Source organism: Caloenas nicobarica, chromosome Z (genome assembly GCF_036013445.1).
Source record: "Caloenas nicobarica isolate bCalNic1 chromosome Z, bCalNic1.hap1, whole genome shotgun sequence".
Taxonomy (NCBI): domain Eukaryota; kingdom Metazoa; phylum Chordata; class Aves; order Columbiformes; family Columbidae; genus Caloenas; species Caloenas nicobarica.
The window spans coordinates 43583654-43600630 of NC_088284.1; the positions used below are offsets into that span (position 1 = coordinate 43583654).

The 16977-nt window shown below is 40.7% G+C and overlaps 1 protein-coding gene across 1 annotated transcript in view; it reads right to left on the bottom strand.

The window, feature by feature from the left end:
• The window catches only part of PIGG (phosphatidylinositol glycan anchor biosynthesis class G (EMM blood group)), an 86728-nt gene extending 72560 nt beyond the window's left edge, over positions 1–14168 (bottom strand). Inside the window, exons 1-6 of the mRNA XM_065657455.1 lie at positions 13959–14168; positions 10224–10429; positions 9156–9365; positions 7492–7680; positions 5832–5970; positions 3188–3400 (exon numbers count right to left, since the gene is read on the bottom strand). Of these exons, the coding sequence (XP_065513527.1) occupies positions 3188–3400; positions 5832–5970; positions 7492–7680; positions 9156–9365; positions 10224–10429; positions 13959–14118 (1117 nt within the window). The 5' untranslated portion in view covers positions 14119–14168. The remainder of the gene's footprint in view (positions 1–3187; positions 3401–5831; positions 5971–7491; positions 7681–9155; positions 9366–10223; positions 10430–13958) is intronic.
• Positions 14169–16977: the final 2809 nt, after the last annotated feature.

Below are 16977 nucleotides of genomic sequence, written 5' to 3' on the forward strand. Positions count from 1 at the left end.
TCAATGGTGACATCCATTCCCAGGCAGAGCTGCATGCACTGCCACTGCTCTCTCACATGAACAGGAACTCTCCCTCCTCACCTTCCCAGTTTACAATCACAGAGTCACAGAATGGTTCGGGTTGGAAGGGAAGGTACCTTTAAAGATCATGTAGTACACTCCCACTGCCACAGGCAGGGATACCTTTCACAAGATCACCACTCATGATTCCACTTTGAGATCGAGCCATTGACTATAACTCTATGGACATAGCCACCCAGCCAATTTCTTAATCATCTAAGAGTTCATTTATCAAGCCTGCAATATGGCAGCAAGAATGTTGGGGGAGACCACATCAAATGCCTTACAGAAGTCTAGATAGACAACATCCAGAGCTTTTCTCTTGTCCACTGATGCAGTTACTTCATCATAGAAGACCACTAGATTAGTCACACACAATTTGCCCTTGGTGAAGTAATGCTGGCCTTCTCTAATCACCTGCTTGTCTTTCCTGTGTTTTGACATGTCTTCCAGAAGGATCTGTTCCATGATCTTACCAGGCACAGAGGTGAAGCTGACTAGTCAGTTGTTACCAGGGTCACCTATTTTTAAAAGGGTAAAAAGGAGATCCTTCTTGAAGATGAATCTGATTACTGAATATAATGACTTCTTTGCAAGATAATTCCTTTCCCTACAGGAATCACCACAGATATTCATATTTGTGTATGTGTCTATAGTGGGACAGGTGAGATGGTATTTATCTTCACTTAGAAGCCAGCCAAAATAAAGGGCTATTCATGCATGCTTTTAAATACATGCAGCATTACTTACTGAGTTTGACATTTTCTTTAATATTTCTAGGGCCTGAAGTACCCACATAATTCCAATAACACTCAAACAGCACATCTCGTTTCCCAGCCATTCTTAATAGTCCTGATAAAAGCATTAAGCTACAGCCTTGCACATCTAGGATACTCTAAAAAAACCAAGACCCTCTAAGAAGTTTACAGCAACAGGGAGAATTCACCTTAAGACTCTCCAAAAAAAGCTACAATTACTTGGATCTAGTTCCATGTTACTGAGGCTCTCTGATACTGAAAGGACAGAAGCACATCAATGGATACTTTGTCCCCCAACCCATTTCCAGTAGGGTAGAACCTCTGTGTCGGCAGTTGCACTTCCCCCACCACACCCTGAGAACTGGTGTGGCAGTTGCACATCCCCCTCTCAGAACTGGGGCCTTCAATGGGGCAGCTAATGGCTCTTTGTGGAGACCCAGAGTCAGTGGACAGGGTCGTCGGCAGAGGAGGGGCCAAGAGCGCCCACAGCACAGAGAAGCTGAGAAGCTTCTCGAAGGCCCACAGTTGTGGCAGGGGCGCAGAGAAGCCGAGAAGTTTCTGGAATGCCCACAGCCAGATCTGAGCAGACTATAAATGGGGTTCCTGCCGGAGACCCCCTTTGTGTGGTCTCCTCGGAGCTGCGGGTCTGCCATGCTGCCGGAGTCACTCCCTTAGACGGAGAAGCCGTCTAAGGTAACCTCCTGGGATCGCGAGCGCCTCACCTCCGCGTGTGGGTGAGTAATAAATTACTGAATATATACTTTAATAAGTCATTGCCGAGACAGGCAAGTGTAAATTCCTTGCCTGGGGCAGGCAACTGTAAAGTCCTGGCTGCAGTAGGCTAGGGTTTATCTTGTATGGGCAAAACGGGGCAGAGAGGGCTCTGGTTTGTTTTCTTGTGAGTGCGTATATGCACGCTGTGGATCCTCATTATTCTTATTTCACTGCACCCCAAATAATCTCCTAACCTAATATCTGAACCTGTATCTTATGTTGTCAGAGTGCTACCTAATTGTATAAACCCTGTTTCTAATCGGTCTATCGGAGGTACTTTTCCAGCCAGAATAAAGTTTGTTTTGGACCTTGTTGTCCGCCTAAACTTATTTTGGGGTGCCTCCGTGACAAGCTCTAATAGCAGTTTGCAGACATGAACAAGTAGCATAAAGATTTCTCACATTTCTATGCTCAGCAATTTTATTTCTCATATGAAAGCTACAAGTTGAAATTAAGCTGTTCCTGGACAAAAATAAAATGAAAGTGAAGACAGAAACAAGAAGCTGGTAGAAACTTCAGTCTGTTTCACCAGTGCTTGCAGAAATATTGTCAGATGGAGCATTGTGTTGGAATTTTCAGTAACACAGTAATATCCTGAACTCCAACAACAGGGCAAGTTTCCTCACTTGACACAAATGGGTTAAGTGAGGAAATCTGTGCAGAAAAAAAATATCAGAATAGATGGAACATGGGTCCTGCTATTGACATGTTGCTACCACAGGTGGCATTTGTTTTGGTAGACTCCTGGATAGGGTTTAATTATGATTAGAAGCTACGATCTTGAAAGATAATTAATTCTTGACCTACAATGATTATCTTGATAAACTTCATGTTGTTATCCACTTTAATTTTTCCTAGCTGTAACACAGCTCTGCATTTTCATCCAGTTATTTTAATGATTCAACAAATTATAAATCAATCGACAAGGACTTTGTCAAGCCTCACAGTCACTTTAAGACAACATTTTCTGATGTCCACAGTAAAATATCCTCCTTCATCCTCTGACTCAATTTTTCTCACATAATTATCATATTAACTTGGTTACTTGTACTGCCATTCGTATCATCCTTCCTAATGAAATACTACATTTTGCTAGTCACATATGTGACTTTTTAATAAGAAACTTCGCAGAGGTTCTCACTCCAAGTAAATTCATACATAAGAATAAATAAAAAGATAACTTACCATACACTATTTCCCAGCTTTACTTGAAGCATCTTTTTATCTACACTAGAAAATTTACTCCACTGTGCTACTCCTCCAAATAGCTTAGAATCAGTGCTTTGTATAGGAAACCTAACAAACAGCAGATATGAAACTACTACACTGGCAGTTTTACTTTAATTTTACTCTTTCATCATTATTTCTGCCCTTTTGCCTACCAGGATCAGCACAGGTCATTAAAAAAACTTTATTCAGAGGTAGTGTGCCAGAGTAGATTACGGTAAGAGTGTGCTCAGCATCATTTCTCTGAACATTGCTCTCAACTGAATGGCTAATTTGTAGTGCCATGCTATACTCTTGAACCTAAAAGCCCGAATTGTGTTATAAACAACCTCCTTTTGTATATATGACCTCTTTTTTAACTGATTTACCTTTTTCATATGCAGGTGTATTCTCTTGCAGCAGTTTGCTAAGCTGGAACCCATTCAAGTGTACAAAACGTAGTTGTTCTCTCATTGTCTTGCCTCCCACAACTGGCCATATAAGGTTTCCAACACTGTTTCTTGGAATTGGTAGACCAAGACCTACTGCCAGTGTGCTAGCTAAATCAGTTTGTTGCACAAGTTCAGGTTGGGTCAGAGGACCTAGAATGAACAAAAAAAAGGAAAGAAAAAAAAAGGAAGAGAAAGGAAAAAAAGTATTTTAATAGCAGGCCCATTGTGTTTCTCCAGAGACAGCTGGGATCTTGTTAGTTTCAAAATTCATTTGTGTTAGATTAGCTATTTGAAGTGATCTACAGAGAGCTAATTATCTTTAACTGCTGTCATCTGCTGTTGTAAAACCAAAATTCATTCAACTCTCTGCAAGTATCACTCTTCATTGCTAGCAACTAGTGTAAACATAACATGAATGCTGTACAAGTAAGAAAAAAGTCCAGGAGATCACCTTAATATTGAGTTGCAGACTACATCCTAGGAGGGTTTGATAATTTTTGCATTAGAAAGAATAGAACGCACTGCAGTAGACTAATTGAATGGATGAAGAATGAGAATCTAAAACAATGCTGACAGCATTCTAGAAGCTTCTTGATATACTAACAGCAGCTCAAGATTTAATTAATATTAGGTTGCTAGGCAAACAGAATTAGAGTTCAGGTAAAGTATGCTGAATGCCCAAATCCACGGCTCCATGAAGGCAAACCCGGTGATTTTTAAAGGCTTCTATTCAGAATCCCATCACCTTACCACAGTTATCAAGATTAGCCTTCAGTCCCACAGACATCTAAACAAGTGAATGATTTCACTAAAGTAACCAACCTTTTGTTTAAGATTCTCTTGCAAATTGTGTCTCTGTGTACTTTACTAGTTACATAACTGTGTTTCTCAACTATGCTTTCACTTAATTCTCTTTGTAACTTCAGGCATTGAGTGTTTTGACTTAAGTACAGTACAGAAAGAATTCTACATACAGTCTTTATTACTCTCAAGGCTCCCTTTAGGAGCATTTGAACCTCTCTCATTTCTCATCTAGCTATGATTAATCCTGTACTTGTACAGAATGCCATCTATAATTCCTAAAGCCTCTTTGTGTGAGCGCCTGTGTCAGCAGTTTTCAGATTTCATCTTTATAGGCAGGTTCTTAAATGGTTAAAAAAAGGCAAACTGCCAAATACATTTAGCCAATCATGGGTGACACATCGCTGCACATGGCTACAAAAGTAATATTCTGACAGCATACTAATGCAAAAACCCACATGATTGCTATTTTGAGGTCTACCAAATTAACCACAGTACAGTAGAATCATAAGGAGTAGTCATGAAAATTCTGATTACTGTAGCATTGAGAAGCAAGCTGCTGGCTATTTACATGGGCATGATTACAAATGACAAACTCGATCCTAAAACACAGGTGAACAGAAATATGTATTTCACTGTATTGTAAAAACTGCACAGCCAGTTTAAACCTAACAGAAACTAATCCCAATGAAAAAGAGATTGCATTTACAGAACCTACATTTGTGTGTCCCAGTTGTCAACACATACTGGTGAAATTCATAAACTTACCTGAGAACTTTGGTCAGCTCTTGACTTTTTTATTTCTGAAAAGAGTTCAATGACTCCTCAGTAATGCTTTCTATTGCAGCTGGATAATAGCTTTATAAAGAACAGATAGATAAATGTACTTCCACTGTGCTGCAGGAGCCTCCAGCAAGATAAACAAGGCAAAATTCTCCAAACAGGCTTTAAAACCAAGGAAATCAGATGGAAATGAGGAGGAGGCAGAATGAAAGGTAGAGGGAAGTACTATTTTGAAGAAAATACTCACGCCTGGTATAACTACATTATACCGATTCACTCAGTCAAGGAGTTTACTTAAGTAAGATTCTACAAATTAGACTAAGTATTCCCTTCTTGCCTCTTACCATAAGCTATATTACAGAATTAAAGAATGAGTTTTAGAAACAGATAAACTCACATCAGTGATTTAAAATTAACAGCCTGGTCAATACAGTAAATATTATAATGCTCTGTATTCCTTCCTTAACACTTAGCAAACAATATTCATGTTTTCACTGCTGTCATCTCTCACTCTTTCACAAAAGCAATTCTTCCTCTTGCCTGTTACTCTCAGCATGAGAAACTGTCATTCATTCCTTTATCCTGGCTGTCTGAGAGGGAAGAATGGAGGCCAAAGAAATATTCTGGCCAAGAAAGACAAAACTTAAAAGTCACTTAAAATAGGTTTTTACTTCTAATTCTATCCATTTACCAGTATCACAGGATCCTGACAACATCTCATTAGCTCTCAACACTCAAGCAGGACAGTGCTGCAAAAGGTTATCATGTGAGAAATAGCCAGCTCTCTCAGTGGGTACAAAGTTTATCCTATGGTTTCACGACGACACAGATGCAAACTCTGGGTAAAACCAGAGTCTTAGGTCACACAGAATGGGCCTTGCCAGATATCTGTTGAACAAACCAAAGCACTTTTCAGAAAGAATTCTAGAGCTAATATAAACTAGAGATAGCAACGTGTTCTAAAAAAAAAAAAGAGTCATGCTTCTTTGATCCTTACCACTTCTCTTTTCAAAAGCGGAGCTGATAAACAGCAGTGGTGTGCGTACTTCTCCTTCTGAAGAACCACCATGACTACCTGTTTCAGACATCCCATGATCCCCACAAACCACTAGCAAATTGGGCAGAGAAGCTTCTTCCTGCCAAGTCACAGAAATAAATTTAAGTTACTGTACAAACAAGATGCATATATATTGCTTCACAATCTTTATCACTTTCCCATGTTAATATTTCCCAAAATAAATTTCATTTTAAAAATTTCCTCACAACACCCAGGGTAGCTTGCAACAGATGTCTGCAATTAAGTGTAATATTCATTTTTAACAGTTAAGGCACATATATGTAACTTACGTACTTGTCAGTATGTTACAAAAACCACAAAAAAGCTTTAAATAACCCCATCATTTACAGAACGACAAAAAAACTGACTGAAAGATTAAATAAAAGTCATCGTACTGTGGGAAGAAAACCAGGAGGCCAGAAGCAGCAGCATTAACAGAGAACTATTCCCTCCTTCCACTTCTTCAGCTTGAGTTTTTAATATAATATAATGTAAATGCTAAATTATTAATATTGTAAATACTAACATAATAGAAATTTAATATAAAAAGTTAATCCTATTTCTAATAGTCTCTAGTCTCCCAAGTGCTTTTGGGGTAGAAATCTGACATGATCGATGTCAGATTATGTTTATTTTTCTGAAGAAAGAGAAACAGAAGCATAAGTGAGGCCTAACCAACAATTTTGAGCTAACGAATCAAACACATCAAACAATAAATATTGTCATTCTATAACAAAGCATCTTTTTGTCATCTCTAGTTATTATTAGTACCTGTTTAATCCAAAAGTAAAGTGCTTTTATTATTTCTATATTCTAAAACAGAGATAAAGGCTTGCATATAGTTGGCAAAAGCAAAACCTACTAACAAACTGAAGCAAAACCACTGCAACATTCATGAGATAACTTCCCCAAGAAAGAATTAACCTCTCTTAGTACCCATTAGCTCTAACAGTATTCATTTGAAATTCTATGAGCAACTATTCTGAGTTGCAGCTGCCAAAAACAAGAAAAAAAAGCCTCAGACCACTTGGAACTAGGTCTTGGTATTTCAACATCCAGACTCTTTAGATCAGTAACATCCTATATTTCCAAATCTAAAAACAGATTCAGATTTGGTAACTTATGTGCTACATTTAGCATAAGAAAAATGCTGTTTACAACCACCATTTCCATTTTAATCTCTTCAATATTTAAGAATTAGGTATGCCTTCACAACTGTAGAAATCAGACCCATTAGCTATATGCACCCGTTATTCCTCCTGCTGAATTTCATCAGTAGGAAGCACATCGACCACCATTTTAGTTCATGAGTGATAAGAGGATTTTGGCATGCATTCCTCTACTCTTCATGCACACCAAGAGGGAGTTTTTTCCCACAGCTGTTCAGTAGAGACTGTTAACAGATGTTACTAAGGTCAACCAGCAAATGCTTAAAAATGCTACACACTATACTGTTAAGTGGGGTATGGCCAGGAAAGGAAAAGAAAAGAAGAATACACGCTTTGGTCAAGGAATAAACAAGCTACTACTCACAAATGAGCAAGCATTTTAAAGTTAGTCTACAACTAACAGACGTTTATCCAAAAAGGAGCTATATTACCTTGGAAAGAAGGGAAATATGAATTTTCTTCAGGATGCTATCCATTTCACTAAGTTTTGGTCCCACTAATGGGCTGTTTGGCCCAGTCATATGTCCAATATGGTCCAACCCCAGGTAATGTAGTATAAGAAGATCCCAGTCTTCCCTCTTCAACACTCTATCCAAATGCCGGGTAACATTATTATCAACCTCACAAATAAAAGGAAAACAATTGAAAGGTAAAAATAATTTTCCCCTTGTAAAAAGCATAGAAAAATTATATCGCATTACCCACGAAAATTCTGTAGATGCTGATGAGAATTATAGTCACTCACAAGGTTAACAAGGAAAAAAAAAAAAAAGAAAAAAATCAGAGCAATATGTTCAATGCCAGGCAGTCAAAAAGATCTGTCTTACTAAACAGATTCTTTACCACACTTCACTCTTTTCTGGTTATGAAGCATCAAATTACATACAAACAAAGAAAATGGGTTGCCATGCTTCCAAAGATACTTTTAAAAACTCTTTCAATAAATTTTCAGTCGCTTTCATGCTTCACGCTCCTGATTTATCACGTCACAAGAAGGAGGTACAGAGAAGAGCCTCTCTTTGGCAGTTGGAAGCACAGGGGGAAAAAAAATCCACTCTTGCTCTTTCAACTCAATTTTTGCTACTGTGCAAACACAAGAAGATTGTGCTTGCTATGAGAAAAAGAACTGAAGACGTAAGAAGAAAGACAAACAATTTGAAAAGTGCTATGTGGGGTCTACCTCATATGTTTTCCTCAGGTTGACAACCTATTTTTACTTGCATATATTCCTCCCTGGATATTAAAAATCCTTACAAAATTTCACATGCAACACCACTTTATTGACTCTGGATATAACTATCTACAAAACTATAAAAAGCATAAAGAGCTTGAGAGCCATATAATCGCAGACCCAGCAGCATGTTTGCATTTTTCCTCTCCATGTTGAAGCTTCTGCAAGTCTTACTAGAGTAACCAATTAAGGTCTAACATGAACTGTAAGACACTTATCTAACTTCCTTAAACATGGTAATAAAATACGTCAGTAGTGGCAGGTCAATGGCCTGACGTTTTACAAATCATAAAGGTTCCAAATATGAACCAAAACAGCTGAACAATTTACTCTTTTCCTGTGCCCAGGATAAGAATTTTCACAATTTGTTTCATTTACTTGCTATGCTCCCTCTTTGATAACATGCTGAAACACTACTCATATTGCAACTACAGAAGCTATACAATACTATAAAAAGAATGCCTCTAAGCGACCAAGATTATACATTAATGGGCCTTTTAAAGATGACACATACAAATACACATGTAGTAGCAAACTGCAAACATGGACAGTGGAATTTTTAAACAAAGCAAGCCATCTAACTTCCTACCACAACAAGTTTGGTGAGAATATCATATGTTTGGGAAAGTCATACAGCAACACCCTGATACTGTATCATCCAAACACTTGCTGCAGCATATCCATGAGGGAAACCGAAATGCTTAGCCAAACGTGGCCAACACTGAAAACGCGCATAAATCTAATTTCTATTTAATTGCCAGAACAATTTCAGAACAATTATAGTTTTACTCATTCATTCTTAAAAATTGCCACTTTGTGTTTGTACTCACATTATTTAACCTGGGACTATATAAAGCTTCTCACCTCTGTAAAGTCTGACACAAAAAAGGATGTTGTTCCATCATATTCCACAAAATACTTTGGAAACAATTTAACCCAAGTATCATCACCATAGAAGATTATTCTTTTCCCAGATGTTTTTGCCTGCCATATCAGATTGTCATCCAACAGAGCTGGAGAATTGAGATTCATGATAACATCAATGAAACCAGGTACGCTACCTGTCATCAAAGCCTACATAAAACAAGAAAATAATGGAGACGTATTAACAGAAATCGAAAAGTTTCCACCTACTCAGAAGACAGTATTATCCTAAGAGGAAGCAATGAAGCAGAAGGCAAGGAAATTATACTTTCAATAAAGAAACTTAATGAAGTAAAAGAACACATGAGCTGCCATGCCACATCATATCACCTGCCACAACACAGTATTGGTTGATGCCAGACAAAACTGCTTTACAGAAAGGTAAAAATAGTATTTTCTTAACTAGTGGACAGCAAAACGACTTTGTATGCCAGTTGTCACTTCATTTACTGGTCATTAAATCACCAAAAAGATAGCTTAAAAGGCGTAATTAAACTGACTTAACAATAAAAATGGCAGCACATTCAAAACAGTAATTCAGAATCTTCTGGAAAATGTGTTGAAGTTAATCTATCAGGAGTTACCTGACTGTCTCACTCACTCCCTCAGCTTCTTCAATGCAAGAAATATCACTTAGATCCACCACTGAGAAGCCTGGACAGCTAAGTATTTTTATGACACTGCCACAGTTCATCTTTAAGTTACCTGGAACTTGGCACAACTTTATTTTTAAGCTCTACAAAAACATCCCTATGACGAAACAAATTTACACTACGCTGGATTTCCAATCAGAAGTTATAAGAACACAGAGAAATACTAACAAAAATGTTCTTGGATAGAAGACAACTGAAAAATTTGACAACTGAGATGTTACTGCCTACCTGTGACTACCTCTGCTTTATGCCAACTCTAAGCATATTAAACAATCCAGCCTTCAAAACTTTCTCAAATCAAACAACCTTAAGCAAAAAAAAAAAAAAAACAAACCACCAAACTAAAAACACTTACCTTAATTCGAGGCATAGTCACAGTGGGTGGCTTTGCTTCAGCAATGAAACTGTAAGATGTCCCTTTTTCAACAACTTGTGCCGTATATGGCATGAACTGTTTGCCTTTTGATCCAAACACAAAGTCAACTCTCAAAGCATCTATCAGGACAATGACGACTTTTTTGAAAAGCGGTGGTGGAATTTTGGTCCAGTTAGAAACCATTCCTAAACATCAAAAAAAGTATGTATAAAAGTCATCAACAAATTTTAACAATGGCAAGACAGAAGTTAAAGGACAACTTCACCACAGAAATGAATGCTTCCAACTTCTTTACTAACTTTACATTCAGAAGCAAGAAGTTTTAAACAACAGCAAACATGAAAAGTAATCAGAGGAAGCTGAATTTTCAGGCCACCCAGAACAACAACTCAATAATAACAACAAAATCCAATACCACACCTAGGAAGGAAAACAAAATGCAAATCAAATGCAGGATGTGAAACTGGGAGAATCAAGAAAAAGCTACGAAATGGAGAATGTTCAAAGGAATAAAAAGAGACAGCTGCTACCTTGTCTCTGGTGAATTCATTAATATATTATATCAATATTAACATACTGATAAAATAGTTAAAATATTAAAATATTAATATATAGTTATATATTAATATTATTATTTATTAATGGTAAAGCCTACATATATCCAACAGGCAACTTGTTTTAGAAAAAAAGATGCAGCATTCACCTGTGCTAATACTCAATCCTGCACATCAGAATATATCTCAGGCAATGCCTCTCAATCAAATCCCCCCATAAGAGAACAGGAAAATTTCAAAGAAACAGAGTTTCAGTGAAATTTGAAGGGAAAAATATTTGTGCACACTTGCACCCTTCAAGGTAGAAGAATGTGTGCCAGAACAGTTCAGTGATGGCAGCTGCAGGACCAAAATCCAATTCCACAATCCCCTAACCCTGTTACATGGGTGGGCACAGCAAAATGATGCTGTTCATCAGGTACCGGGCAGTTTTTACCCCAACCTCTGCAGGTCCCATATCTCTACCAGGAAGAAACACCGAAACACAAAATGGAAGCGGAATGGATCCCACCCACAGATCTCTACTCAGACAAAATAGTAGTGAATCAACTTCTCAGTACATGCATTATATAAAGCTAAGGTTTTTACACCGCCTTGAAGTGTGTTTCTGAATAAGTAGTTGACAATTTGGAAAGACCACAGATAATACTGTGTCTAATAACAGAACCTCAGAAAACCTCAGAAACTATATTTTTGGGTACATAGATAATCATCAGTAAATTGATGTTCACAGACCCATTACAGCTAGTGATTTTTCCAGATTAGGAAACTGGGAAGGGGGGCACAGCAGGAAAAAGAATGAAACCTCAACAACAACCAAATGCTAACTGTGAGTAACCCTGATTATAATAAAATTATAAAGTTGTTTTTCCAGGACTTGAATTATCAATTTACAGGCATGCTTTGACTCTCAATGGACACAAGAAAGCACAACTGGATGTACTGTAGTGTCAGTCTAATCCTTCTCATAATTTACTCCTATCCACTTGCTCAGGGAAACAAAACTTGATGGGCATTAAAAATGTTCAGATCACAAACATACAATCTACTTACAACTCCCTCCTACAGTATTATTCATCAGTTAAGTCCAAGTATTGAGAAGTGCAAAGGAATTAGGAAACAATTACACACCATCTGAAAATACTCATTACAAGATAGCTAAAGCAACACATCGTGCAACTCTTGGCATGTGGCACGCTTTTTTATCCCTGCTATCGTTATTTAACAAATAGTTACTTTAAATGAAGCTGAACTTCTGTACGCAGTTAACAAAACCATAGGTTCTACCAAAACCTTCCCACAACAATGTGCTGCAAGGATTCACTACTATACAAGCAACTATGCATTTTTAACAGTCATCCCACAGGCAAGACAGCATGGATTCAATGGCAGTCAGGGCTAACAAAGTGAGACATCCAGGAAATACAGAAGCACTAAAGAAATATTATTTTCTTAACAGATCTAAAGTAGGCTGAAAGCTTTCTGTATCATGGTTTTGTAAGCAATTGCCTGCCTTTAGAGCTTATCATCCAGACCCAGAGATCACTCTGCCAGCAAACTGTAATCCAAGAACTACAGAAAGGAAGTATACTTCCACTGTCACTCCATTTCTGCCTACCTAAATCTAGGATAGCCAGTGGCATGCCGAAATTTAAACTTTTTGTAGAGCCCTGTGGAACACATTTATACTCTTAAACGGAAACCAGTCATTTCAAAAGCCAATTGCCTGGCACTTCCCTCTCACCCAGTCTCCCTCCATGTTAGTGTCCTGTTAACAATCACACGTGAACGCAACGTTTCAGTCAAAGCATCTTATCAAACATCTCTGACAGCCTTGGTAATCTCCCACTAAAAGGCAACCTGCCATTTGGCAGCATCAACTCAGGTCTGTTACCAGATTAGACTCTTTCAGTGTTGCCGCTTAACTGATAACAGCACAACATGCACTAAATCAGAAAACCTTCACCTCCCTCCACTGTTTCTCACAATTTAAGTAAGCCTGTCCCAACATGCATAATGTCACATATTTTGGAAAACATAACACTAACAAGCAGCTAAAGACCCAGTTTGGCAGTTACAGTCCTGTTCCACCAAGTTAACCATAAGTAGATGTCCAAAGCAAAAGCAAACTACTACTCAATTGAGCTGTTCACTGAACCTGAAGTTTCACCCCACAAGTTCCAAACACTGGTGAAGACCACTTCCTCTACTTCATATTATTTTAATACAACTTGTGCTGATACATAGCTGTCTTATATGTCCAGTCACATCTTCTAACAACTCTGCATTAAAAAGATATGCTAAAATTTTGGTTTCACAATTTCAGGTAAGGAATACAGCAGGACCTGTAGAGACCATGACTTCAAAGAAACAGTAACACAAAGTAATATTGTGTATTTTGCAATCTGACCAGCCTGTGAAGGAAACCCTTATTACTACATTTGCTTTCCTCACTACTGAAGCATTAAAGTCTCCCTAAAGTGGCAGTAAGATACTCTTACATCTCAGTGAGCATCATTGAGACATAGTTTCTCAAGCACAACACAACCAGTAAGTTAACAGAGCGGGCACATGAAATGTTATAACTGAACTGGCAATATTTAATGCAAGCAACATCAAAGAGTGTGGGTATGATGGCTGCATCAGAGATACAGAAAGGGGAATAAAGCGACAGAAAAGCACAACCTCCCCAAACACAACAGTTGATGCTTAAGGCTTTTTGTGACCATGTGCAGATATTGCTGGCAGTGATCGATAACTACATGCAAAATTAGTTAAGTTCTAAACAATCTCGGAAACTGATCTGGAAACAAGACGGCGCCACATCAAGCCGTCCTGCAGCACCAAAGGGGCTCACAACACGGGGCTCGCACCGGCTGCTCCTGCCTCTGCAATCTCACAGCCCAAGAGACCCGACACAAACTGACGGCGGCAGACGAAACGGTGAGCGGAACCCACCCCGACTGTCCCGTCCCCCACCCCGCCGGACCCGGCCGATGAGCAGCGGGGACGGCAAGGCCGGGGGCTACCGCGATAACCGCTGCCCAGGGCTGCGGGCGGAGGGGGCGCGGTCGCCATGGTGAAAAGGAGCCGCCGTGCGGGGCCGCGAGGGAGGGGCGCTGCCCTGGCGGCCAGGGGAGGGGCGGGCTGCTCGGGTTACCTGGGCCGGACGGGGCTGGTTCGGCCGGAAGGTCCCCGCGGACTTCTCTGCGGGACAGGGACCTGACCGGCACCGGGAAGAAGCCGCGAAGGAACAGCGCGACCCCCAGAGTCTCCATCAGGAGGCAGGAGGAAGCGAAGACGCCCGAGCGCACCCGCATCCTCCACAGGCGCCCCGGACCTCCAACACTCCCCACTTCTCTCGCGGCGCTCCGCCCTTCCACGCCCACCCCACCCCTGTCCCCGCCACTGACCAACCAGCAGCCACCTTTCCTGTCCACTGAGCACTACTATTGGTAGCTGCCAGCCAACCCCCTCCGTGAGAGGTGTGACCACAAATCGGAAGTAGATCCCCTCATTCTCACCAATGGGAAGTCAGCATGGGGGTGGGGCTGAACTTCCCACCAGCCCCGGCTGTGCCGCAAGGCCCGGCTAGGCCTGGCTAGAGGTGGGGGCCAGCGCTTCCTAGCGGTGGGGAGGGGCGGGAGCGGGTAGCGAAAGGCCGTTGCGGTGACGGATGGCATCAGCGGGATGCCCGGCGGTCGCAGGGCCCCGCGACGCGAGGCCCCGACAGCTGCTCTGCCATGCGGCGCTGAAGGAAGAGGAAAACGCTGATATGTCAGGGCCCAAGGGTAGCCTGTGCTGCTGCCACTCGTGCAGCCTGAGAGCTGGTGTTTGCTCCAGGAACCAGCAGTGCTATGAGCTACCTCGTCTAAAACACAGGTTTGAAGCCTTTGGCAAGTTCTTGTAGCAAAATGCTTTCAAGTTCATTATTGCACTTAATTGCAAGCATCAAACATCTAGGAAAAAATCTGAGTGCTGCACAAGACTAGATCTGACCTTTGTGGCCATTTTATAAGTTTCCATTGTGCACATGTTCCATTGTGATTTATGCCCTTTGAGAGTTGGTCAGTTCAGGAGAATTCAGAGGAAATGTTTGTGTGCTCCCCATTTTGTAAGCATACAGCCAGCATTGTGTGCACCAGTTTATGCCAAGGGATGCTAACTCATACAGCCTTTAGGAGCTGTGGCAGGTGCACTCGACCCTCCGCCAGCCAAACCAGCAGCAGTTTGGTCCAGACTCCAGAGGAGATAAAGGCCTGAGCTGCAGACAGGCCAAGAACTTCTTCCAGGAGACCCACAGGGAAGCAGAATGGCACACTGAACACCGGTGGCTTTTGGGCGCAGGGAGTCTCATGCGTACTTTTCCTATTTTGTGCAATTTGACTATGGGTCAACCACTTCATTCTATAACTACAACGGCCTGGATGAGCCCACTTTGAGCTCTCCCTGCTAAATAAGTGAGCTGTATGGCAATGGTTTTACTACTCACAGGTGAGTGGACGAGCCCAATTCAAGTTCAATATTAATCATTTAGCTTAAGTAGATGCACACCAAATGTAATGGATTATTTAGAGATATATATTTAGAGTTGTATGATTTTTAATATACTCTTTGATTCATGTTATTTAGTAGACTAGATTTGCTAAAATTTTAAGCTCGTATTTACCAAAAGCAACTGCAGACTAAACTAAATGCCTGCAAGATAAAGTCTAGCTTGCATTTTGCTGGGAAAAATGGGACTGACTGGGAAAACAATGATTGAAGGCTAATGCAGAGACATTGCAGACATCTGCAATGCGGGGCCTGTTTGCGCTTTGCTAAGAAGAAAAGATTTATCCAGATCAAACAACACTTTCAAGGATATGGACCAAAACCAATGTCTACAACTGAACAAAACAGAGGCCCATGTGCAGTCAGGGAAAAGGGGTCCAATGGGGAGCAAGGGACCTGGTGGCGAAATTTTGCTATTGAACTGAACCTTGGTGTGAATGGTTTGTAAAGATATAAAAGTTTGTAGTTTTCTATGCTTGCGCCGACCTCTGCGCAGGTACCCAGCTTGAGCCAGCCCTTCTGCTATTCTACTCCATTAAATTTTTTATATTCTGAGAATCTCGTCTCCTGAAAATCTGCTCTGCATGTGGTCATAAGGCCTCACCTGGAAGTTTGCTGCTGGAGTTCTAAAATACAGACTCCAGAGCGAACAGTTCTCAGGGAAAGAGGAATCCTGACAGTTTGCACCATGACAGATATGGCCTCGCCTGAAAGTTTGTCTCCGAAGCTCCAAGACACAGCCCCCTGGAGCGAACGGTTATCAGGGAGGAAAGACGCCTGAAAGTTTGCTTCGTGAATGGGTACAGGCACCTGGAGAGAAGGTAAGCAGCATTCGGCTTGGTATATTTGCCCCATGCAGTAAATAATAGAGCAAACCCGCCACTGAGCTCTTTCTCTTTAAGGAATCTAAACATTGTTCTGCAGCAAGCAGAACCCTAAATTACTCCCCTGCAACAGGATGTTAAACATTCATGTCAGAGTGTCAGGAAAGGTTGTGCAATAAAGTGCAATTCATGCCACTCAGAAGGCTGTTGTTTCATTGAACCAGGAAGGGTTTCTCTCTAAAGAGCATAGTGCAGCTCATCCACCTGGGAGATGAATCTGCGGATTGCTCTGCACAGCAGGTTGCTATTGCCACTGCTGTGAAGAGCCGCTCAAGCAAACCTGCCTGTCCATGTGTTGAGGAAGAAGAAATTTAAGGCTCTGTGCCCAGCCCTCACTAGAGGCATTGCCACAAAGCTGCTGAGAAATTAGCAGATAGAAAGCCAACCAAGTCTTGTCTTTTACCAGGCCTACCGCTGGTCCCACTAAACCAACAGGAACACATTTTGGTGAAGGTCTTTGCAACTAACGCTTAAAGCAGGCAAGTGATATTGTTCATCTCTCTGGCATCCCTCAAGGCTTTTCTTTACTAGGGCAACAGTCAAAAAGCAGATAAGGCAAAATGTTGTGTCTCATGAGGAACAACAGTATCTTCCAACAATCTCTGTCCTCTGCTACCACTGAATGAAAAGCTGTACGTTAGTCAGTACCCAGCATGCTTGCTTCCCCAGTTCCTTTAATCCTGATTCTTTCTCATGTTTCATGTTTTGACTAGGAAAAAAAGGCAAATCTTCCCCTCACCT